The 25,084-nt window shown below is 42.2% G+C and overlaps 1 protein-coding gene and 1 non-coding gene across 2 annotated transcripts; both read left to right on the top strand.

Moving 5' to 3' along the window:
* The first annotated feature begins 470 nt into the window (after positions 1–470).
* On the top strand, positions 471–577 carry LOC127780981 (small nucleolar RNA R71). Its single transcript, XR_008018871.1, has one exon. It is a non-coding gene; the product is annotated as a small nucleolar RNA R71 (small nucleolar RNA).
* Positions 578–9,381: 8,804 nt separating this feature from the next.
* Positions 9,382–16,558, top strand: LOC127779491 (DEAD-box ATP-dependent RNA helicase 5). The gene is made up of 12 exons (XM_052306282.1): positions 9,382–9,933; positions 10,050–10,174; positions 10,791–10,898; positions 11,199–11,279; positions 13,182–13,260; positions 13,733–13,818; positions 13,910–14,034; positions 14,564–14,632; positions 14,719–14,812; positions 15,563–15,727; positions 15,816–15,908; positions 16,220–16,558. Exons 1-12 carry the CDS (start codon positions 9,513–9,515, stop codon positions 16,310–16,312), a joined length of 1,539 nt encoding a protein of 512 aa, XP_052162242.1. The 5' UTR covers positions 9,382–9,512; the 3' UTR covers positions 16,313–16,558.
* The last annotated feature ends 8,526 nt before the right edge of the window (positions 16,559–25,084 follow it).

Genomic DNA, 25,084 nt, shown 5'->3' with positions numbered 1-25,084 from the left:
TGTTCTGTGGGTTTGGTCCATACTTGATCTACCCCATGGAGCAATGCTCCATCCTTGGCTTTCTTGTGGACGATACCCGTTATTGTTGTTCATGAACATGACGTCCTTACGGGTTTCCGGACAATCCATCCCAAAGTGACCGTCATTGCCACAGACCTCACATGTCATTTGAGAGTTCAGGGCCTTAACGGTACCCTGCTTGGCGTCCTTCTCATTGTTGTCCACTCTCTTCATAAGGAGATCCAACTTAGTGGTGAGCATTTCTGTCCACTTGACGGTGTGCATGCCGCGTTGATGGGTTTGGAGCCGTTCCTCGCTCCAACCCATGTTTGAGATCATCTTCTTAATCAGGTCAGTGGCATCTCTGACCATCTTTTAAGAAGAATGCCCCTCCAGCAGTAGCATCCAGGTGATCTCGGGACGAGGGGGTTAATCCGTTGTAGAAACTCTACAGGATGAGCCACTCGTCTATCCCATGATGAGGACAGACGGCGACATATTCCTGCAGTCTTTCCCAAGCTTCAAGAATGGTTTCATCCCTCGTCTGCTGGAAGCTGGATATTCTTCCACGAAGAGCGTTGATCTTGCCCATCGTGAAGAATCTTGAGAGGAATGCCGTTGAGCGCTTCTTTCGAGTATTCACAATTGCACGATTGGTGTAAAACCTTTGTTTTGCTCTCCCGAAGAGGGGGAACAGGAACAGTTGGAGTCTGATAACATCAGGGCTGACTCCTTTGATGGTATACGTGCTACAGATTTCCAGGAATTACTGCAGATGAACACATGCATCCTCATTGGGCCTGCCATAGAACGGGCTAGCCTGCGTCATTGTGATTGGGCTGGTTTTCAAATCAAAGTCACCATCTCCCATGTTGACTTGGGGGTCCAATAGGCACGTTGTCAGCAGAGGGAGTAGCAAACTTGTGTAGGGTCTTCCCAGCCATATCGTTCAACTCTGGTGGCGCGGAGATGACTGGTCTGGTTGCCACGAGTTACTTGAGGAGGAATGACACGGGGTCAGATTTGCCTCATAAGTGACTCAGGATTTTCTTTGGAGTTGGTCTGCAAATCAGAACCAGTACTACCCTGTTTTCACATAAAAGAGAAAACAAACAAGATTTTCCTACAAAGGACAGTGATCATACAGAGGTGAATATAAAATAATCTTCCCCGATAACGGCGTCAGAAATTCTTGTTGGTATTTCTTAACGACATTACTAGAAATATAATTCCAACCAATTACGTAGAAATATTCATGATATATTTATGGTTACAGGTATAATCCGCAAGTGTATGGATATACCATTGTAGCATTTCACCCTGAAGTATTAAGGTATCATATTTATTTAATCCCACGAGAAAATATGATAAGAGAGAACTATGCTAATAATTTATATATATTACTTGTATACATCAAGGTCTATGCAGGGCATAAGTAATCCAAATGGTAGGATAAAGGTGACACACAGAAGAAAGAACTAAGATACTCTAACTAAAATATAATTTAAGCTAAGTGGAGGAAGAATAAGAAAAGAATTCAATCATATACTTGTAGTATACATACATCTTTAGTTTACACTTGCTAGTATATAGTCACGCTTACATCATCATAGACAGGTCAAAGTTTGGAGGAATACAAGGCGGGGTTGTTACACTCTATCGACGTTTGATAGTCACGACTAGGGTATTTGGATAGTATGGGGATCGTTGGTACCAGGGTATATGCGAGATTGACGTAAAATAGATGGAGACAGGGATTTTTATATAGATTCGAGCCCCTTATATGACAGGTAATAGCCCTACATCCTGTTAGCTGAAGCCGATGTTGCTCTTTATTCACCATAATCACGCCAGTACAATATTTGGGATAACTTATCTAACTGTCGTCGACTTGGTGGCATAGATAACCAACTCGTAGTCAACGGCAGGGTAGTCTTCCTCCTTGAATATGAACTCGTCGAGATCAGAGATGGCGCTAGATCCCTCTTGTCAGCCTCTACAGGCATCGGATTGGGTTTGTCTAGACTAATCTCTAATGTCGATATCTGGCAGTGTATTGGTTTGTATTTGCTTGTGGCTTTGTGGCAGGTCCCCCTCTCCTCCTAGGGAGCTTGTATTTATACCCATAGATGCGCCCTTCTCCAAGTAGAACTAGGGAGACCAGTATGGATACAATCCGAGTAGTCCTTGTCGTTTCCATATAGAATTCTATTTCTATATACGAGGTACGATCCCGTATAAGACTTGCTATATGGTGGGCCCCGCCAAGCTTAGTCGATTACTATTGGGTATGTGGTATCCATAACCCTGACAGTAGCCCCCGACTTCAATGCAAATGAACAAGTTGATGTTCTCAACCGAAGACTTTGGAACAACTGTTGTCGTGCTCGTTTGACTGTTCTCGGTGAGATTAGAGATAGCGCTAGATTCCCCTTATCGGCCTCTGCAGGCACTATATTGAGTTTGTCTAGGTCCCGATGTCGACCGAGAAGGTATGGAGCATGTGACTAAGTCTCTCGTCTTGCTGTAATCAAGAATTTGGATTGAAGTCAAGAAATTCCATCTCGGCGGGTACACCATCGCTTCATTATATATTCCTTGTCGAGCTTTTTCAACCGTTCTCGAGCAATCAAGAAGGTGCAAAGTCTGCGACAAAGCCTTGAAAATCTGACTTGATTGTTCTGATGTATGACTTTCCTGAAATCAACACTCGGAACATTTGTCGTACTCGCTTAGTCCATCCCGGTGTAGAACCGTAGAGACATGGAGTCCTCGACAACGCTGAATGGAACTTTCCTGAAATCATTATTTAGAACATAATATTAAATAGAAATAGCCCCCGAGCGAATGCTTAAAGGGTAACATGTTATAATATGTATGGAAAATTGAAAATAAGTTGAATCTGCGTGTGACAATAAAAGAGTACGCTCGCTAGAGTTGCCCTCAGCAAACGGAGTTTGGTACCCTTCCTAGCCCCTAGCTGTTTTTATGGGAAAGCCATTTTCCACAAAAGCAACTTAAATCTTATAACAAACCATGCTGAAGTTGACAGATCCCAGCCCCTAGACGTGAAGTTGGGAAAACCAATTCCCGATTACATGGCTTAGTTAATACGCATCCATTGAGCACTCTTACATGACCAGATTTTACATGGTCGTTCGGCTCTTAGCATCTAACAAAGCCTTATCTGCTCTGGGCGTCTCCAGCCGAAATCCCCTTAGGTTTCTTGGAGGCTTTGTCGGAAAGCGTAAAAGGACAATAGGACCGCCTTCAAGACGAGGCGATATAAGAAGAGGGGATCAACGGACAAATATTGCACATATAAAACTTACAGAAGTGGATGTAGATGATGAGACGACCACCACACTGGGGAAAGACCAGGTGTATAGTTGTATTCAACAAATTGCAGAAGTAGTGGGAGAATCGCTACGCCGCTGGTCGAAGGCCAGTTGTAGTCATAACTCGACCACTTGAAGTGGAGGTATGAGAGATCGCTATGACATACTGGTTTGAGAACCAAGAGTAGGAGTCTCTCAACCGTTTGAAATTGAGGTGCGAGGATGAAGCATCTAGGCCCCGTTGTTAATTTTGGTAATTAATGACAAACACTATTGAGCTATATATTTTAAGTTAGGTTCACATTATGTGTGCGCATGGATGACTACCGATGGATTAAAATTGACGGCGCAAAGCGAAAGGAAAAGAAGACGGTGAACTAGTGCTTTTATTTTAAATTGATCGAGGTGTAGGGCGACTAAATTTGCTAGTTTATTTGTTAGCTTTGTCGTACTATTAAGAGGGGTAATGACCTAGCAAAGAGATGATTTAAATTGCCACATTAGGTAATTATGCATTTAGACTCAAATTTCACATCATTGCAAGTTCACTGTGTTCGGCCCGACCAGGGCCGGTCTGACCGTAAGATCTATGCCGGTCTGACCGCAGGTCCTTGGCTGGTCTGACCGGCGGCCTATGGTCGGTCTGACCGGCCCCTTGGTGGCCAGATGGTTGCACTCTGGGTGGCCGATACAGAGCCGCCAGAGCCGAAGTCGATCAGACCGAGCTGGTGGCGGTCAGACCGAGCCTAGGCCGGTCTAACCAGCCACCCCATGTCGGTCTGACCGGCCAGGGCAATTGGGCCCAATGACAAGCCTACAACGGCTAGAAAACTAGCCATTGTAGAGTAGCACGGTCTGACCGGCCACATACATCCGGTTAGACCGGCAGAGCACTAAGTTCGGGGATTTCACCCTAACGGCTAGTTTTGGTGGGTGTGAGTATAAATACTCTCCCACCAGCAGCAAGGGGACTCTCTTAGCACCCAATTCAATTGCATACACCCCTTACATCTCTCACACACCCACTTGAGCTTTTTGTTCATCCATCTAGTGTGTTTGAGGGTTCATTTAGCCAAGAGTCAAGTGCATTGCTTCATTGTAGAGCTAGTGTGGCACTTGATCATCTCCGAGCCGAGTCATTGCTTGTTACTCTTGAAGGTTGCCGCCTCCTAGACAGCTTGTGGAGGAGTTGCCCGGTGACCTCTCCGAGAAGATTGTGGAGGAGGGCCGGCGCCGGTTGTGAGTGGTTTGGAGTTCACCACCTTCGGAGTGAAGGAAGAACTATCCCGAGTGATCGAGGCTTGGGTAGTCCTCTCCGTGGGCCGGCTCCCGCCTTGCCCACCCCTTGACAAAGGGGGCGTGTGGTGGCTTCGTGGTTAAGCGGTGGAGTTGGGCTCGCCTCAACGGGGAGTAGGAAACCGGTGAGTTTCCGAACCTCGGTGAAAAATCTCTTATCTCATTGTCTCTTTTATTTGTCGCATTTACATTTGTGCAATTCACATACCTAGAGACATACTTGAGATCATTCACCCTAGGATTGCTAAACTAACTTAGGAATTGTGATTTACTTTCCTAGTGATATACTTGAGCCACTTTCACCCTAGGATTGCAAAACATAACTTAGTTGCTTAGTTAGACTTGTCCCTCACCGAGCCTAGCAACTTAGGTTAGTTTTGATTAGGTGTCATTTAATTTTAAATCGCCTATTCACTCCCCTCTAGTCGACATCTCGATCCTACAGAGGATCGCTACACTGCTTGTCGAGGACCAGTCGTAGTCGTAACTCGACCTTTGTAAGTTGTGGTACGAGGATCGCTACACTGCTGGTGGAAGACCAGTCGTAGTCGTACCTCGACCATTAGAAGTAGTGGTACAAGGATCGCTACGTTGCTGGTAGAAGACCAGTCGTAGTAGTACTTCAACCATTAGAAGTCGTGGTACGAGGATCGCTACGTTGCTGGTAGAATACTAGTCATAGGTACCTCGATCGCTTGAAGTCGTGGTGTGAGGATCGTTGCATTGCTGGTCGAAGACCAGTCGTAGTCGTACCTCGACCACCTAAAGGGAATCTAGAGTAATAGATGGACAGCATCCTCGGAACTTGCGAGAACTGCCTCCTGATGACGACGAAGACAATGAGGAATTATCGTAGTCGGAGGTTCAGCTCCTGGACCTACTACCTCATCCTCGGGCCCTCTAGAAGTATGGGGATTTCGAGTTTCATCGTTGTTGTGTGATGTCGTGATGTCGTTAACCTTGTCCGGGGTTGTCGTCCTGATGTCGTTAGTCCTGGACGTTGTCGTCCTGGTGACAACGGCGATCTAGTCGGTCCTGGTTATCGCTATCACGACAATGTTGATTGTCGCATTAGATGTCGAGAGATTGCTGTAACAGTGGTGAGAGATTGCTACGATCTACTGGTCGAGGACAAGGTGTAGGTGTATCTCGATCATCTGAAGATGAATTTTTAGGTGGTGAGAGATCGCTACGATCTACTGGTCGAGGACCAGGTGTAGGCGTATCTCGATCACCTATAGGCAACTGATAGGCATACGGAAACAAACCGTATTCGTGAAAGCTTCTCTTGTTACCCGTGACTTCCTTTATCAATATTTGCCGTACTCACTTGGTCGATCCCGGTGTAGAGACATGGAGTCTTTGACAACGATAGATGGAGTTCAACGGTCCACAAGTGAATTTAAATTTATAGGCGGCGATATGTCGCTGCAACTGTCTGGTTGATAACCAGGAGTAGGGATCTCTTAATCACCTATAGGGGCGCTAGAGTTGGATATTACATATGCATCTCATGTGGCCAGCATGACTCACATACCCAACTTATAGCATATCCGGACGTCTGTTCACAATCATGTCGAGTGATCAGGCTGACAACGTTCGTGAGGAATTATCCGTTAATAACCTATTCCCAAATAGTCTAGCCGTGGCCGTCACTATACATGAGATAGATCGTCAGACTTCGTTGGTAGGTTGGGTATGACAACTCAGCATTTATCGAGAACCTTCTCAATAATTGGGTGTACTCAACTACAACCTACTCGAGTGATCAATTGTTCCTGAAAAAAAATTCTAGAAGACAAGATATATAGCAGAGAATATCGGGCATGTACTCAAAAGACTGCATGAATCTTCTAGTATTATCAGGATATAACGAGCAAATTAAATATCAGACATTATGTAAACTGTAAACAAACATGATTTATACTGAAGAAAATAGGGCAAGCCCAGTATTAAACCGTCGTCAGCCTAACATCGGACACACTTGCACAGTAGGTGTTGTATAAAACACATGCTCTAGGTGAACATAATAAATCATGGATAATATTGTATGATCTGAAAAATAGGTACGGTAAATTGTATATAAAATATTGCGTACCTTTGTAGATACATGCCGGATGTATCTACAAAATTAGTAGATCAATTAAATTAATTAATATACTAATTACCTTGTTATTGTCTACTACACTCTGTAGGAGACATATGTATGCAGTAAACTGGGACTTGATTATTTGTTGGTCTTGTGGAGCATGCCGACCTGTCATACACTCACACGTGTGTGTATATGTATGTGACTTGATTAGGCAAATACTCTCTATTGACCATCTCTGGCTAGGACACGGTAACACAAGGGCACAGGTACTCGGACGAATCCCCGTGTAGCGTGAAGCGTCACATGCTCGGTTTGGACACGGCGTCGTGTTCGGCCTGGACTTAGTCCGCTGATGCTTGCGCACTAGCCATACCAGCTGATGTCGCCGAGCGGAGGGCTTGGTCATCAATTCTGCATGAAGAAAGATGGAGCACTATTTGATCTCGATCCAGAACAGGCTCTTATCAAATCGGTTCCGCATGCAGCGAATATTGTTGATTCTCCGCGGTGACAAAGGTCTTGAAGCTTGGACGATCTCAATAGATCAAATTGTTGGCGATGATGATTCCGATCTCAACGGAATGCATACTCCGGTCGGGTTAGATCTCCCCACAGCCGATGTTGTCGAGTAGCTTGTTGTTGGAGAATCCATCTCTTGAACCCATCTCGTCGAAACCTTGAAGCACTAAAATCCCCCTACCTGGCGCACCACTGTCGATGTTTGATAGTCACGACTAGGGTATTTGGATAGTATGGGGATCGTTGGTACTAGGGTATATGTGAGATTGAGGTAAAAGAGATAGAGACAGGGATTCTTATATAGGTTCGAGCCCCTTATCTGATAGGTAATAGCCCTACATCCTATTGGCCGAAGCCGATGTTGCTCTTTATTCACCATAATCACACTAGTACAATATTTGGGATAACCTATCTAACTATCGTCGACTTGGCGGCATGGATAATCAACTTGTAGTCTACGGCAGGGTACTCTTCCTCAAATATGAACTCGTCGAGATCAGAGATGGCGCTAGATCCCTCTTGCCGGCCTCCGCAGGCACCTGATTGGATTTGTCTAGACTAATCTCTAACGTCAATATCTGACGGTGTATTGGTTTGTATTGGCTTGTGGCTTTGTAGCGTGTCCCCCTCTCCTCTTAGGGGGCTTGTATTTATACCCATAGATGTCCCCTTCTCCAAGTAGAACTAGGGAGACTAGTATGGATACAATCCGAGTAGTCCTTGTCGTTTCCATATAGAATTCTATTTCTATATACGAGGTACGATCCCGTATAAGACTTGCTATATAGTGGGCCCCGCTGAGCTTAGTCATTACTATTGGGTATGTGGTATCCATAACCCTGACACACTCACATGGCTTGATGCTCATGTTCACAAAGGAGTATAACGTGGCATATAATCAGTGGAACGCATAACTATGCTCTATGTTAGTAGTGGAACGCATAACTATGCTATATGTTAGTATGTCCTTGTTTATTTTCTTTGATTGAAACTAGAATTATAACCATGGACATTATATTGTGGACTAATCATGGACATTATATTGTGGACTGTTTATTTTCTTTGATTGAAACTAGAATTGTAATCATGGACATTATATTGTGGACTCTATTGTTATTGTGGGCTCTATTCATTCACCTACATGTGAATGTCCTTATTCTTTCAAATTTGAGATTGTTGATTGTTGTTGTTGAATTATTATGCTATGAATTGTTGAATTGATTTCAAATCCATAATATAGAAAAGGTCATGCTGAATTTTTCTATTGTATAACCACAAGTTTTCAGGTATCTTTATATATATATATATATATATATATATATATATATATATATATATATATATATATATATATATATATATATATATATATATATATATATATATATATATATATATATATATATATATATATATATTAAATTTGTTTGGTGCTCCATGGTGCCCGGGCTCCATGATTCAAATTGAGTATATACTCAATTCAAATGAGTTTGAATTTTTCAAAAATGTTTAGGTATTAACATTAATTACTTTACTAACTAACTAGTTCAAAACAAGTTTAAACTGAATTTAAACATGTTTTTATTAGAATTTGATTCTAGGTATATAGTATCCAAACATATAATTAGTTAGGTATGTAATATTGGACTGTGAAATAAAGTTAAATTTGAGTTATTTTGTTGCTAGGTATAGGTATGAATCGAATACTTATAACTAGGTATATACTCACAATTTGAAAATTTTGAAAAATTTGGATGAATTTGTGTATTTCATACCATGGTGCCCGGGCACCATGGTGTCTCATATAAGTGTCTCTGTGTGTGTGTATATATATATATATTGTTATTATCCCCAAATTCTACACATATTTAAGTGTCCTGCATTTTCTTTTTGCATTTTCTTCACTTTGTTCTTCTAGCTAATATCTCGCGGTAACCATTCATATACCGCGGTAACCGCGGCCAAAGAGTTCAAATGTTTGAAAACAAATTTTGTGCGAATTTTCACGGTAACCATCTTCCCGTGTGGTGTTGGTAACCACTCAAAAAAGGTAAGGGGAACCTGACCAGCAGTGTTGTGGGCTTCTATTTGTACCCTCAAAATGGATGGTCCAGATCTATTTGTTTTGTGCACGTGATGCGCCTTGGTCATTCTAAACCCTAGAAATCAACCTCCCCTTCCCCTTCTCCTTCACCTTCCCGCCGTCTTCGCCGCCCTCGTTCCTCTCTTCTACCACCACCACCTCCTCCGCCGTCACCGCCGCTGAGATGGGTCGCAGTATGCTTCCCGAGCAGCAGGAGGACGTATCGAGGAAGAGCAAGAAGGAGAAGAAGAGCAAGAAAGACAAGAAGCGGAAGCTGGAGGCGGAGGCCGAGGTGGTGGTGGTGGAGGCGGCTGCGGCCACGTCCACGGATGAAGCGACGAAGAGCAGCAAGAAGAAGAGGGCCAAGGGCGATCTGGGCCAAGGAGAGGAGGCGGAGAACGGCGGTGGGAAGGTCGTGGCCGTGACCGGGAAGGGCTCCGCGGACGCCAAGTACGCCCCGCTGTCATCCTTCGCCGCCACCGCGCTTCCTCCCCAGGTGCTCGACTGCTGCAAGGGGTTCGAGCGTCCGTCGCCCATCCAAGCGTACGCCTGGCCTTACCTCCTCGACGGCCGTGACTTCATCGGCATCGCCGCCACCGGATCTGGTGCTGAAAAAAATTCTCTAATTAGTTAGTTTCTTTTTGTTAATTGGTTAGTACTGCTGCATCGTGCTCGAATTGCTGCTGATGGTTTGTTGTTCGTCGTAATTTGTTGATGCCAGGGAAGACGATTGCGTTTGGTGTGCCGGCTCTGATGCACGTTAGGAGGAAAATGGGGGAGAAATCTGCTAAGAAGGGGGTGCCACGGGTCCTCGTGCTATCGCCAACGAGAGAGCTTGCTCAGCAGGTAAACCCCTGAACTCAATCTTTTAGGGAAGTATAAGGGATGTATGCAACTTCCAGTGGGGATAGGAGAAATTGATTCACATATAAAAGGGGGAGATTGTTGGAATAGTATTTTTTTTCAATTTCCTTGATAAATTCGTAATACACAATTTCATAGACACTTTATAATATCTGCCAATATGTTGTATCATCTGGAAATTAAATTGAGGGCGGTGGTTTTTTTGAACCTTAGAACCTAATGACCTAGGTTATGTGCCACAAGTTGCAATACCCTGGTTTTGTAACTCTGACCCTAAAACGTAGGTTTTCTGAAATTTACTCTAATTTATAAGTGTAGTCTCTCAGCTCACAACCTATATTTTGCTGATGATAAGATCGTTGAGTATCGAACTAATTGATAAGAACCTTTAGTATCGAACAAATTGAAGTGAAAGAGTTGCATGTTCAGATTTTTTACCTTTTTCTATGGTTGTATGGGATTATATAATTTGTTTGGCCCAGCAGGTTAACTGCAGTCATATACTGATGATATGAACTTGTAAGATAGGCATCTGATGGTCTGCAAAAACTACTGCTTTTTAATACACATGAATGATTCATTTTGTATTATATGTTAGATCGCAGATGTACTTTGTGAAGCTGGTGCACCATGTGGGATAAGTTCAGTGTGCCTTTATGGTGGAACTTCCAAAGGACCACAAATTTCTGCCCTTAAATCTGGAGTGGTAAGATGAGACTTACACAATATTTTTTTTACTCTATCTCAGTTCTGGATTATGATATATGACCAATGAATGTTAATTTCTAGAGACATTCATCATATTGTGATGACATTTCAATTTGCTATATTGATTTGAAAAGTTCTCTTTAAATGTATTGTTGAATAATTTTGTTTACTTTCCGAGGATTCAGCAGACTCGCTGCCTTGGATTTTGTTTTGTATCATTATCCAGAAGTTAGTTACACAGAAATACTCATATTCCTGACCCCCCCCCCCCCCCTTTTTTCTGCCTATATGCTTTCAGGATATTGTCATAGGGACACCTGGTCGTATGAAAGACCTTATTGAAATGGGTATTTGTCGTCTTAATGATGTTTCTTTTGTGGTAAGTTAACTATGCATTTCATTGTGTTGTTGTCTATGGTTTTGAATTAGTATACACCCATATGGGGGCACCATGGTGCCCGGGCACCAAGGTATGTAATACACAAATTCACTCAAATTTTTGAATTTTTTTGAACTTCTGAGTATATACCCAGGTACAAGAATTTTATTCATACCTATACCTAGCAACAAACAACTCAAATTCAACTTTATTTTACAATCCATTATTACATACCTAACTAATTATAAGTTTGGATGGATGTTATATACCTAGAATCAAAATTTAACAAAAAACCTATTCAAATTAAGTTCAAACTTATATGGACTAGTTAGTAAAGAAGTTAATGTTTATACCTAAACATTTAAATAAATGGTTATATATGCTAAATTCCATGGATAACAAGAGAAAAGAAACAATATTCAAATGAAGGATAAATACTACATGATGTGTGGTCAACTTCCTCTATCTCTGCCCAGAACTACATGTCCCATGCCAGAGCTACACATGCATCATGTACCTCCTTGATCTTTTCTCCTATAGTAACTCTTCATTTGTGAAAGTAATGTCCATTTAGGAAGCACGCATCTTGGAATGATTGAATGGTTGTGATTCACGGTGCAGGTGAAATACATTCTCATCAAATCTCAAGTTCAAACTCAACTTCGTTTAGGAGTAACAAAAAAGACAAATTTCAGGTGAATAGTAACATGACACTATTCACCCGAAATTTGTCTTTTTTGTTTCTCTTAAATGAAGTTGAGTTTGGATTTGAGATTTGGTGAGAATGTATTTCATATCTACACCAATCTCTAGTAATTTTTTTTCATGAATTTACAAAACTTTTAGGTATGATTTTCACGAGCTTCCAACATTTAGATCATTTTCATCGATATGTCCTCTCTCTCTATATATATATATAATTTTATTTATTTGTGAAGTTTGTCATTGATGTTTGAGTGTTACTTTGAGTTAACAAACAAGACGTTTGTGCAGTTGTAATGCATGCACACTAAACAATGATTATGTTGAATCTATTTGTTGTATTACATTGGAGGCCGGAGAACTTCATTGCACCTAACAAATTGTTGGCCACACTTTGTTTGCCATGCCACACCTATGGCAAATTGAGTTGTGGCAATGTTAGGCAACAACCAAACAGACCCTAAGATTCTTAACATGGGACAAGCCTAGAGAGAAACGCAGGTGCATGATTGATCTTTAGGTGGTGTTGTAGCAACACTCATGTCAAGATTGCTTTGTTCGCTGATTTTTTTTTTTTTTTGGTGTTACCCCCTTGATAATAACGCCACAAGTTTGGCATTAAAGGCTCACCTGGTTCCATCAAATTTGAGTAGTTGGGTTGACTGGTCAATGATTGTTTCATAAAATTAATAATGCACAACATGAAAGGAATTATATCATTTTTATAACTTGAATTTGCTGTTACCTAAGAATAATATGGCTGAGGAACTATGCTGGTTTCTAGTGTACATAGTTCATATCGGGTTAAATGGCCACAGTGCATATACACATAAGCAGATAATGTAGTCATTTATAGAAGACAATACAAGTGACACACCAATGTATATGTATTTTCATCCACGAGATCAGGGTTGTGGAACCTACCAGCACTAACAGATTCGGTATTTTAAGATTTGAGTGGTATTTCCTCTTGTCTCTTCCATGCCCTCTCTCCTCTGTCCCCTACTCCCCTTTGTTGAACTGGACTTGACTCGTGAGGATGGTCATAGTCAATGGTAAATATTGGTTCAATAAGTTACACCTGTGATGTTACCTGGATTTTTTATTTTGCGCTGGTCAATTTTCATTCTGTTTAATTGCTTTGCTCATTTGAAGTGTAAGTGTCCTTTCTAACACAGACGTGTCTGGTAACTGATAAAGGTTCTAGATGAAGCTGATCGAATGCTGGATATGGGTTTTGAACCTGAAGTCAGAGCAATTTTAAGCCAAACTGCATCTGGTTTGTCTCCATTACTCTCTTCCTCTCAGGGCATGTGTATGTGCATGTCCACCTTTGCATCGCATGTATTCTTTTCCTTTCATCCCTTTTTATCTGGTTGGACTTATCCACAAAGTCTGTTGCATGTGCCCTCTTGCTCCATAGTTTTTAATACCTTGTTCAGCACACTTGTGCTCATAAGTTAATAGCCACTAGTGACGGCAGAAATGAGCAAGAAATATTGTTCTCAAGATTTTCATACTTCTATATCACGTTGCTAAAAAAACCACTTTAGCCTCATGGCATTCATAATTCTTGGCATATTTTACTTACCATGATATTGAAATTGTGATGAATATACCGCGTAGGTGGAATACATTTGTACATTTTTTTCATGTCAATTTGACACTGCCATTTATTTTATGTGTTACTACACCTAGTTATCTTTTCTGAATATATCTGCAACCATGGCCATATAATTCTTCCTGTGCAGTACGTCAGACGGTTATGTTCAGTGCTACATGGCCTCCTGCTGTCCACCAGCTAGCCCAAGAGTTTATGGATCCAAATCCAATAAAGGTATAGTTTCTCTTTTCTTATCTCTTGTTAATATCTGATTGCTAATGCGGTAATGCTGACCTTCCGTATGTGGTATGCCACCTTGTTGTAGGTTGTTATTGGATCAGAAGATCTTGCTGCTAACCATGATGTGATGCAAATTGTTGAAGTATTGGATGACAGGTCAAGGGATTCAAGATTAGTTGCTTTGCTCGATAAATACCATAAAGCACAGAGGTAGGTATTGCAGTACGGATTTTACTTGTTGCTGTATTAGTCTCCATGAAAGTCTCACTTTCGAAAATCATAGGCAAAAGCATTGCAATCAGCATGCATGCTGGATGCTCTTGAGGATAACAAAAGATTTTAAGCTGAGCAGCTTAGAAAATTATGTATAAGATTGCATGTCATTCGTCTCGTCCTGCAAAATTTTCTACTTTGGATTGTATTCAGTCACATACCAAAGCTGATTGTTCAATTCTATTTGTAGGCTATCTCAGTTTGGCAAACTAAGGAAGTATTCCCTCCGTTTCATATTATAAGACGCTTTAACTTTTTCCTAAGTCAAACTTATTAAGTTTTGACCAAGTTTATATAAAACATAACAACATTTTCAACACCAAACAAACAAATATATTCAATGTTAGGTTTTAATTGAACCTCTGAACATGTTAGTATTATACTAATATCTGCTTCAACAAACTAATTAATCACCATTTGTCTTCATATGGATCTAAGCAGATTGTGCCTGTGTTTTGTGCAACAGAAACAGGGTGTTGGTTTTTGTGTTGTACAAGAGAGAAGCTACGCGAGTAGAAACAATGTTACAAAGAAGGTAGCAGATTTGTTTCCAGTGTGCGACTTAAATATTTGTGAAACTTATGCTCTACTTTCGCTAATCTACACATGCTTGTTGTGAAGGGGTTGGAGTGCTGTTTCTGTTCATGGAGATAAGGCACAGCATGACAGGACGAAAGCTTTATCTTTATTTAAAGAAGGGTCATGTCCTTTGATGGTGCGCTAATTCTAACTAATTTCTACATGGCTGCTTATAAGCATTGATAGTTCAGTTGTGGTTTTTTAATGGCTACTCTCTCTTGCTTATTTGTGAGCTTAGTGTAAATCTAGTTTTTAGACTTCGCCCTTGTAAATCTAGTTGTGGTTTCGTTATTTATCCCTTAAGGGATTTTGTTGGGCTTGGTGGTATTCTGCTACTATTTCCTGATCGATGATACTTTGAGAGTTGGAAGTGTTCAACTACTTGCTTGCAACATTGTTATTAATTTAAGGAAAAAGTCTTTCTCATCCCTGAATTCTTTGCTCGGTTTAATTTTCATCTCTTAACTCCTAAACCAAGTAAATACCATCCCTCAACTCTTGAAACCATGTATACCATGACAAATGAGTCCTGTGCCACCTAGGATCCCATGTGGATGCCAAGTACATAAACTAGAAGAGAAATGAGTTCTAGCTGGTTTTGGGAGCTGAGGGTCTGGTTTTATCAAGTTTTTGAGTTGACGGTTGGAAATCAAACCGAGCCAAGAGTTGAGGTATGATAAATTTTTGAGTATGTGAAATCATTTAACCGATAGTCTCACTTAAAATATGCTACTGAGGTTTTGTAACAGAAATGTACAGTTGTCTGCAACCGTTGTCTGAAAATATTGTGTTTTTATGAATTTATTTCCTTTTTATCATTGCATCCGTAGCACTTTTATTCTCATCTGTTAACACTTGTTTTTTTTTTCTTTTGTATATTTTGCAGATTGCCACTGATGTCGCATCCCGTGGACTTGATATTCCAGATGTCGAAGTTGTCATTAACTATAGCTATCCTTTGACTACAGAGGATTATGTCCACAGGATTGGGAGGACCGGTCGTGCTGGCAAGAAAGGTGTTGCACATACCTTCTTCACTCAAGAGAACAAGGTATTGGAGATTATGTGCCACACGTTAGCCCTTAGGTTTAGCCTTACAACTTAAGTTGTACTTATTGTCACTTCAAAACTATATACAGGGACTTGCTGGTGAACTTGTCAATGTTTTGCGGGAGGCTGGTCAGGTCGTTCCTCCTGCACTTACAAAATTTGGCACACACGTCAAGAAAAAGGTTTGTGTTAACTGTGAAATAGATCTTGTTACATTCTCATTCGTAGAGTGCTTTGTTCATGTCTATAGGTACTACCGTGCTAGTTAACTAGGAATATGTCCTCGAGAAATCGTTTCAATCTATGAAAATACTGTTATATATGCTGATGCTTTATGCTACAGAAAGCTTAGCGACTTACTTTTTTACATTAATCCTTAGAAATGCTGTAACACCTTGCCCTAACGTTGCAAGTTCTAAGAAATAAACACTAAGGACTTTGCATGACATGACTGAGAAATGACCTTACCTTATTGCTAACAATTCATTTGCAGGAATCGCAAATATATGGATCTCATTTCAAAGAAATCAAAGCAGATGCTCCTAAATCAACAAAGATTACGTTTGGTGATTCTGATGAGGACTAGCAACATTTGCTGGTCTTTTCTTCGTTGCGTTCTGAAGTTTTGATGCTTGGAGTAGGCCAAATATTCGACAGCAAAATATTGCCTTTCTTGAAGGGAGAACCCCTCTAACAGTATCATTGTATACCTAGGTTAGTTTAGTATCAGTGATTTCCTACCTTGTCCAGACCATCTTATTTTATACTTGGTTGTATGTACTGCAATTTGCTTCTCTTGTGTTGGAAAAAAATAAAATCAGATATGTGCTAAGGCACCATTGGCAGTTCACAAAAGCAGTTGATTAGCTGAAAAGAAAAGAGTCAGAAGTATCAACGTCAAATAGAGGAATTTTTTTTAAAATATACTGTTCATCGATATTTATCTCAGAAATATTCTGGATTGTTGTCGATTAGCAGAAATGTACGATGGACTAGCATTGTTGTCGATTAGCCGAAATGTACGGTGGGCTAGCAAAAAGCGGGTGAAGAAAACTGTTTCAATGAGCATGGTGGCTATGATAATGCAAACTTCCTGGGAGTAAACACCTAAACCAGGGGATCATGATTAGGAGCCTCACCAAACCAAGACGATTGGCGAGGAGACGGCGATGACGATCTGGCGGAGACAACAATAACACTAGACAACGAGGGATTAGGTTAGATTAAACCCTAGGGACAACGCACGACGACAAACCATACTGGCAGGAGAGGAGGGCTGCTCACCGGCGGCCGGTGGTGGCTAGCGGCGGTGGTGCAGGAGGCGGCGGCTAAGGCTAGAGCTCCAATAAATTGGAAAATAGGAAAAAAAAAACAGGGGTATGATGGCTTATATAGGGGTGGAATAAAAGAGGTGGGTCAGAGGGAAGCCATGGCCGGCAAGGAGGGAGAGGGAATCGGACAAGGGAGTGGAGGCGCGCGCAGGGAAGAGGGGGAGGCGGTGGCCGAGTGGGAGGATGAGAGGGGGAGGGAAAATAGGGATATGGAGAATAGGATTAGGACTTTCCCAAATTGGAAAATAAATGCAGTGCTGTTTTAGGAAAAGAACGAAAACGGACACGGCTCGCCATGCAAAACGAAACAGCGGACAGTGAGGGGAGTGAATCGGGCACGATTCACGACTAAAGGCGGGAGAGAAAGATTATCATTAATTCAAATCTTGACAAATTAAATTATCAACATTAACTCTGATACTCTAAATATTCTGGTTTAAGTCATGTTAATGATTTTAGAGCAAAGAAAATTTGAAAAAAAAAATCTCCCTAACAATTCCGATTATTAAATACATTGTTAATTAAGGTTTTTCTCCTGGTTAACCAAAGTAATTTCTATAGATGATTTATTGATGAATTAGAACTACAGGAAAGGGGAAAACTCCGGGTGTGACATCTGTGTTAGTCATGGAATATGAATCGAACTCAATAATCAAAAAAATTATCTAGGAGGGATAGATAGCTTGAAACCGACATAATCGAGCCATAGGGAGGAAATTCCCCGAACTGCCAAATTGAGAAAAACCTAAGTAAACCCCCAAATCCTTGAATCAAATTAATCTTTTTTTTTTCAATTCGGGGAGGCCTAATCCACCGGTGGGAGCCACACAGTTGGCCCTACGCTGGGAAACAACATCGTCCCATGGGCGTTTTCTTCGCCCGCGCGTGCCTCGACACGCGCTTGCCACCTCCTCCTCGCAGTTGCACCAGCTCCGCCACATGCCCGCCGTCATGACCCCACTGACCTAGCGCGCCATTGTCGCGTGAAGGACGGGAAGAGGCACGGCTAGGTGCCGTTCTCCGCAACACCCCCAGCCGGAAAAGAGTTGGAGCCGCATGGCGGATTCCCCGCTGCGTGCGCACCACCTCACCGGACCACCATCGCTGCTGCTCGCTTGCTCGAAAGTGCCAGAGAGAAGGGGATTAGGGAGAAGAGAATGGGATTTGGGTTTTGTCCCTCGGCAATCGACCGAAGGTTGGAGCCGCGCGATGGATTCCCCGCCGCGCGGGTGCCACCTCGCTGGACCGCCGTCACCGCCACCATCGCCGTTTCCTCTCTCTCGCTTGCTCATCGTCAGGGAGAAAGAGGATCGAGAAGAATCTGGGCTAGGTTTTCCCCACAATTTCAGCGGAGCGGCCAGAATCTCAGACGACCATCATCTCTCTTGCATTGGGCTGCCCGCACTGTTCGCTAGGCCTTCTAGCCTGGCTAGGCCGCCATGACACACGCTTGTATGCCACAGAGTGCCATGTCGGTTTGAGCCTTTTAGGCCGAAATCAATTTATTTTTTAAGCAACTGATTTAATTTTAGTTTTAGATTTACAGAAATTTGTTTGGCACTATTTACATTTTAAATTGCTGGGAAATTATGATCAATTATTTGATCACTCGGTAAATTATTTTTAGATAAATTAAACCAATGAAAAGATAATTATTATTTCCTTAAATATTAAATTATTTCTAGAATTTGAACATATTCCGCTAAAGATTTTCGAGTGAATTTTATTTCAATACTACAAAGTGCATGTTTCTTTACCATTGCGGATGCCTTTACCTTTTCTCTTTTGCAGAGGAAGGTGAAGCCAGAGCTATAACTGCCCCCGTTTGTGAAAATTTGTGAAAGTTGGAATATGTTCTGAATGTGTAGAAAATTTGGAATATCTCACGCATGTGCGACATGAATCTGAATGTGTATACAATATGAAATATGTTTTTATATTTCCCAGTATAATTTGGAGATATTTGCGAGGTATGTACAAATTCAAGATTTTTATGCATATGTGTTATAAGTACCTAAGCAATCTTAACCATTCATAATTAGTTGATATTCACCCGGTGCAACACACGGACATATTTGCTAGTATAGAAGAGAAGAGATACGTATATATAGGCCTTGTTTAGTTCCCAATTTTTTTCCAAAAACATCACATCGAATCTTTGGACACATGTATGGAGCATTAAATATAGAAAAAATAAAAAAAACTAAGGCGCCCATTGTTAATTTTGGTAATTAATGACAAGCGCTAATTGTGGACTAACCGTTTCTCTTTGAGTTATATATTTTGTGTTAGTACCACGTCATATGTGCGTATGGATGATTATCGATGGATTAAAATTTGATGGCGCGAAGCGAAGAAAAGAAGATGGTAAAACTAGTGCTTTAGTTTTAAATTGATCAAGGTGTAGGGCGATCAAATTTGCTAGTTTATTTTTAGCTTCACCGTACTATTAAGAGGGGTAATGACCTAGCAAAGAGATGATCTTAATTGCCACATTAGGTCATTATGCATTTAGACTTGTGCTCACATTTCACAACACACACATTCTATTCACTGAGTTCGGCCTGACCAGGGCCGGTCTAACCACGTGCACTAAGCCGGTCGGACCGGCCACCTAGTGGCGGTCTGACCGGCATGAATGGCCGGTCTGACAGGCGACACTTATACGGTCTGACTGGCCGCCCCCTGGTGGCTGGGATGGTGTGCTCTTGGATGCCCGATACAGAGTCGCCGGAGCCGTATTCAGTCAGACCAAGCTGAGGGCGGTCTGATCGAGCCGAGGCCGATCTGACCGGCCACTCAACGTCGGTCTAACTGGCTAGGCCGATGGGGCCCTCTGACAGAGGTACAACGGCTATAAAACTAGCAGTTGTAGGGTGGCATGGTCTGACCGGCCACATACCTCCGGTCAGACTGACAGTACACTGAGTTGGGGGATTTCGCCCCCAACGGCTAGTTTTGGTTGGTGGGAGTATAAATACTCCCCCACTAGCAGCAAGGGGACTCTCTTGGCACCCACTTCAATTGCATACACCCCTTGCATCTCACACACCCACTTGAGCTTTGTGTTCATCCATCTAGTGTATTTGAAGGTTGATTTAGCCAAGAGTCAGGTGCATTGCTTCCATTGTAGAGCTAGTGTGGCACTTGATCATCTCCGAGCCGGGTCATCGCTTGTTACTCTTGGAGGTTGCCGCCTCCTAGACAGCTTGTGGAGAAGTTGCTCGGTGACCTCTCCGAGAAGATTGTGGAGGAGGCCCGGCGCCGGTTGTGAGTGGTTTGGAGTTCACCATCTTTGGAGTGAAGGAAGAACTACCCCGAGTGATCGATGCTTGGGTTGTCCTCTCCGTGGGCCGGCTCCCGCCTTGCCCACCCCTTGACGAAGGGGGCGTGCGGTGGCTTCGTGGTTGAGCGATGGAGTTGGGCTCGCCTCAACAGGGAGTAGGAAACCGGCGAGTTTCCGAACCTCGGTGAGAAATTCCTCGTCTTATTGTCTCTTTTATTTGCCGCATTTACATTTGTGCAATTTACATTCCTAGAGACATACTTGAGATCATTTCACCCTAGGATTGCTAAACTAGACTTAGGAATTGTGACTTACTTTCCTAGTGATATACTTGAGCCACTTTCACTCTAGGATTGCAAAACATAACTTAGTTGCTTAGTTAGACTTGTCCCTCACCGAGCCTAGCAACCTAGGTTAGTTTTGATTAGGTGTCATTTAATTTTAAATCGCCTATTCACCCTCCTCTAGTTGACATCTCGATCCTACAAGTGGTATCAGAGCTTGGTCTCTCTTGATTGGGCTTCACCGCCTAGAGAGAAGATGTCGAACGAGGTGAATGATGTAGGGAAGGCTCCCATGTTCAATAGCACAAACTACTCCACTTGGAAAATTAAAATGTCTACTCACCTCAAAGCTATAAGCTTCCATATTTGGAGTATTGTGGATGTAGGCTTTGCTATCTCACTGGCACGCCCTTGACGGAGATTGATCACAACAACCTCCTACTCAATGCTCAAGTCATGAATGCTTTGTTCAACTCTTTGAGCCAAGAGGAGTTCGATAGAGTGAGCAACTTTAAGATCGCATATGAGATTTGGAACAAGTTGGCGGAGATCCATGAGGGCACAAGTGAGTACAAGGATGCCAAGCTTCATTTCCTCAAGATCCAATATGAGACATTCTCAATGTTGCCTCATGAGAGAGTGAATGACATGTATGGGAGAGGCTCAATGTCATTGTGAATGATCTCAAGGGGCTTGGGGCAACCTACACCGATCTTGGGGTTGCCCAAAAGATGCTTAGGGCTCTACCGGAGAAGTATGAGACCCTAGTCGCCATGCTCATCAACTTCGACATGTCAAGGATGACACCCGCAAGCCTCTTGGGAAAGATCAACACCAATGACATGTACAAGTTGAAGAAGAAGGAGATGGAGGAAGCCTCACCATCTAAGAAGTGCATTGCTCTCCAAGCCGAAGTTGAAGACAAGTGGAAGAGCAAGGTGAATAAAGCCAATGATGACTTGGAGGAAGAGATTGCCCTTCTTGCTAAAAGGTTTAATGATCTCTTGGGAAGAAGAAAGGAGAGAGGAAGGAGCTCCAACTCCAATAGGAGAAGAAATATAATACCCAACAAGACTCTCTCCAACTTGAGGTGCTTTAAGTGTGGTGAGAAGGGACACTTTGCTTCCAAGTGCCCTTCCAAGGCTGATGATGGAGACAAGTCATTCAAGAAGAAGAGTGGAGGCTACAAACTCATGAAGAAGCTCAAGAAGGAAGGGAAGAAGATTGAGGCCTTCATCGGGCAATGGGACTCAAATGAGGAGAGCTCCACCTCATCCGGGTCCGAAGAAGAAGGTGATGATGATGCAAGCTCCAAGAAGAAGAAGATGGCCATTGTTGCCATCAAGGAGGCTCCATCACTCTTCGCTCCACTTTGTCTCATGGCAAATGACTCTTCTAAGGTAACATCTCTTAGTGATAGTGAGAGTGATGATGATTGTGATGATGTTTCCTATGATGAGCTTGTGAGTATGTTTGAGGAGCTCCATGCGTATAGTGAAAAGGAGATCGTCAAGTTCAAGGCTCTAAAGAAGGATCATGCTTCTTTGGAGGTCTTGTATGAGGAGCTAAAGACTTCTCATGAGAGACTCGCCATTTCTCATGAGAAGCTTAAGGAAGCTCATGACAACCTCCTTTTCACTAGGCATATCTTGTGACTTGCTTGATGATAGTGCTTCTTGTCATATTCCTCATATTGCATCATCTAACATTTCTACCTCTTGTGATGATCTTATGGATATGCCTAGCTCTAGCTCTAGCTCTTGTGTTTCTATTTGTGATGCCTCACTTGTTGTTGAGAACAATGAGCTTAAGGAGCAAATGGCCAAACTCAACAAGAGTTTGGAGGAATGCTTCAAGGATAAGAACACTCTTGACAAGATTTTGAGTGAGCAACGGTGCATCCTTAACAAGGAGGGACTTGGATTCATTCCAAAGGTAAGAAACCTTCTCACCGTGCCACTCGTTTTGTCAAGAGCAATGGTAAGTATTGCTCCAAGTGTCGTGAGGTTGGGCATTTGGTGAATGATTGCCCCGGTGGTAAGCCTTCTAAGACATGCATGTTTGATTCTCATTATATGCTTAGGAAGGCTCATGATGGTAGTATTGTTGCTAGATATGTGGGTTCCCCTATACTTGGTGGTAAAAAGAATGCCATTTGGGTGCCCAAAGCTTTGGTCTTAAACCTCTAAGGACCCAAACAAGTTTGGGTACATAAAAGAGCTTGATTTTCTTTTGTAGGTGAACTACCGCACCGGTGGGAGCCATTGGGTGCTTGATAGTGGATGCACTCAACAAATGACCAGTGATAGGGCAATATTCACCACATTTGAAGTAGAAGGGAAAGAACAAGAGAAAGATACATTTGGAGACAATATCAAAGGAAATGTAATTGGATTCGGTAAAATTGCTATCTCCAATGATTTGTCAATTGAAAATGTCTCTCTTGTTGAATCTCTAAATTTCAATTTGCTTTCAGTTGCACAAATTTGTGATTTTGGCTTGTCATGTGCTTTCTTCCCACAAGAGGTTATTGTTTCTAGCCTTCATGACAAGTCTTGTGTTTTCAAAGGTTTTAGATATGGAAATCTTTATTTGATTGATTTCAACTCTAGTGAAGCAAATTTGAAAACTTGTTTAGTTGCAAAAACTTCATTGGGTTGTCTTTCGCGTAGGAGGCTAGCCCATGTTGGCATGAATCAATTGAGCAAACTTTCAAAATGTGATCTAGTTGTGGGCTTGAAAGATATGAAGTTTGAGAAGGATAAACTTTGTAGTGCTTGTCAAGCCGGCAAGCAAGTTGCATGCTCTCATCCTACTAAGAGTATCATGTCCACATCTAGACCATTGGAGCTCTTGCATATGGATTTGTTTGGCCCAACAACCTATAAGAGCATTGGTGGTAATAGTCATTGTCTTGTGATTGTTGATGATTATTCTCGCTATACTTGGGTGTTCTTTTTGCATGATAAGTCTATGGTTGCCTCTTGTTCATATTGTATATTTGCTCTCATTTGCTCTTATGCTTTGGATTTATCGCCATTTGGTTCTTCTTTGCGAAATTGGAGCATGTCACATTAAGGGGGAGCTTTGCACTCTTACATGTGCTCTACTTCCTTTTATGTGTGAGCAAATCAATTAGAAGTGCTAGTTGTGCTTTCAAAATGCCCAAGTCAACATAAGTCAAAACTTATGCAAAATAAATGTAATTTAAAAACTATCTCTTGGAAAATGTTTCAAAAGGTTCCCTATATGTTTCCCAAGCCTCACATTGCAAGAAAAATGGAGTTTGAATGAAAATGCCCTTTTGGCCCTCTTTTGAAGAAACAAGATTCTTATTTTTGGCCAAAATGAGATTTTCCTCCAAAATAAAATTGAGGGAGAATTTGAGAAAAGTTTCAAAACAAAGTTGGTAGAGAGGTGGATTTGAAATGTTTTTGGTATTCAAATCATATTCAAAAACCAAATCATTCAAAAGTTATTTGAAAACCAATTTGGCCTAAAAACCTCTATGGACCATAAAAGGTCACCTCCTAGCACGTGAGTTTAGTTGCAAATCATCATAATCTTCAAATATTATGGATGGTTAGCAATATTTAAACTCATAAATTTCAAAAATTGCTCCAAAAATTAATTTTTTATTGGATTTTATTGTGTGGGGGTTGCCGGCTTGTGCAAGGGCTATGCACAGCCGGCAGGGGCCCGACGGTCTGACCAGCGCTATACGCGCGGTCTAACCGGCCGCATAGGGCCAGTCTGACCAGCCGAGGTGGGCCCAGGGAATTTTTATTCCCCTTCTTCTTCTACCCGCACCTACCTCCTTCCTTCTCATCCCCTCACTTCCCCAACTCGAAATTTCCTTCTCTCTCTCTCTTCCCCTCAAACCCTAACACTCTCCTCTACCAAATCCCCTCAGTTTGACCGTGGATTTCACTCCGGTTACACCGTAAGTGATTCTCCTCCGCTTCCTCTCTCAATTCGATGGATTGATTTGTGTTTTTATTGAGTTTTTGATCCATGGCATGGAACCCTAGGTGAAGCACGAGGTGTTCTTCGATTTGCACCAATAGAGGATAGTTTCTTGGTGTGATTCAACTCCTTCAACCGGTTAATCACTCTCCCTCTTGTGCATTTCTCTCAAATCGGTCTATTTCAATCTCTAGGGTCAAGGGTAGTTTCCCCCATTATTCCAATCTATATGAAATAGGCCATATCCTTGTTGATTCTTTCTTCACATCCTGTGCAAACATTGCTCTAGCAAGTTTTTAGATTCACTTGTGTAGTTGTGCAAGTGGTGGGAGCTCAAGCCTCTGTCAGAGGTGGTTGTCAGAGGCGGTCTGACCGCATTGTAGCCAGCGGTCTGACCGGGGCTTGCAGGCGGTCTGACCGGCCAAGTGCCGCCGGACTGACCGGTGCCTTGCGGGAGGTCTGACCGACCTGTTGCCGCCAGTCTGACCGGC

This window comes from Oryza glaberrima, chromosome 7, assembly GCF_000147395.1.
Source record: "Oryza glaberrima chromosome 7, OglaRS2, whole genome shotgun sequence".
Classification (NCBI taxonomy): domain Eukaryota; kingdom Viridiplantae; phylum Streptophyta; class Magnoliopsida; order Poales; family Poaceae; genus Oryza; species Oryza glaberrima.
Note: the sequence above shows the minus strand (reverse complement) of the source record. Positions and strands in the feature narration are given on the sequence as shown.

Coding starts and splice junctions, on each gene's coding strand:
- LOC127779491 (XM_052306282.1), top strand. CDS start 9,513: ATGGGTCGCAGTATGCTTCCCGAGCAGCAGGAGGACGTATCGAGGAAG. Junction 11,280..13,181: donor TTAATGATGTTTCTTTTGTG/GTAAGTTAACTA, acceptor TAACTGATAAAG/GTTCTAGATGAAGCTGATCG. Junction 15,909..16,219: donor GCACACACGTCAAGAAAAAG/GTTTGTGTTAAC, acceptor ATTCATTTGCAG/GAATCGCAAATATATGGATC.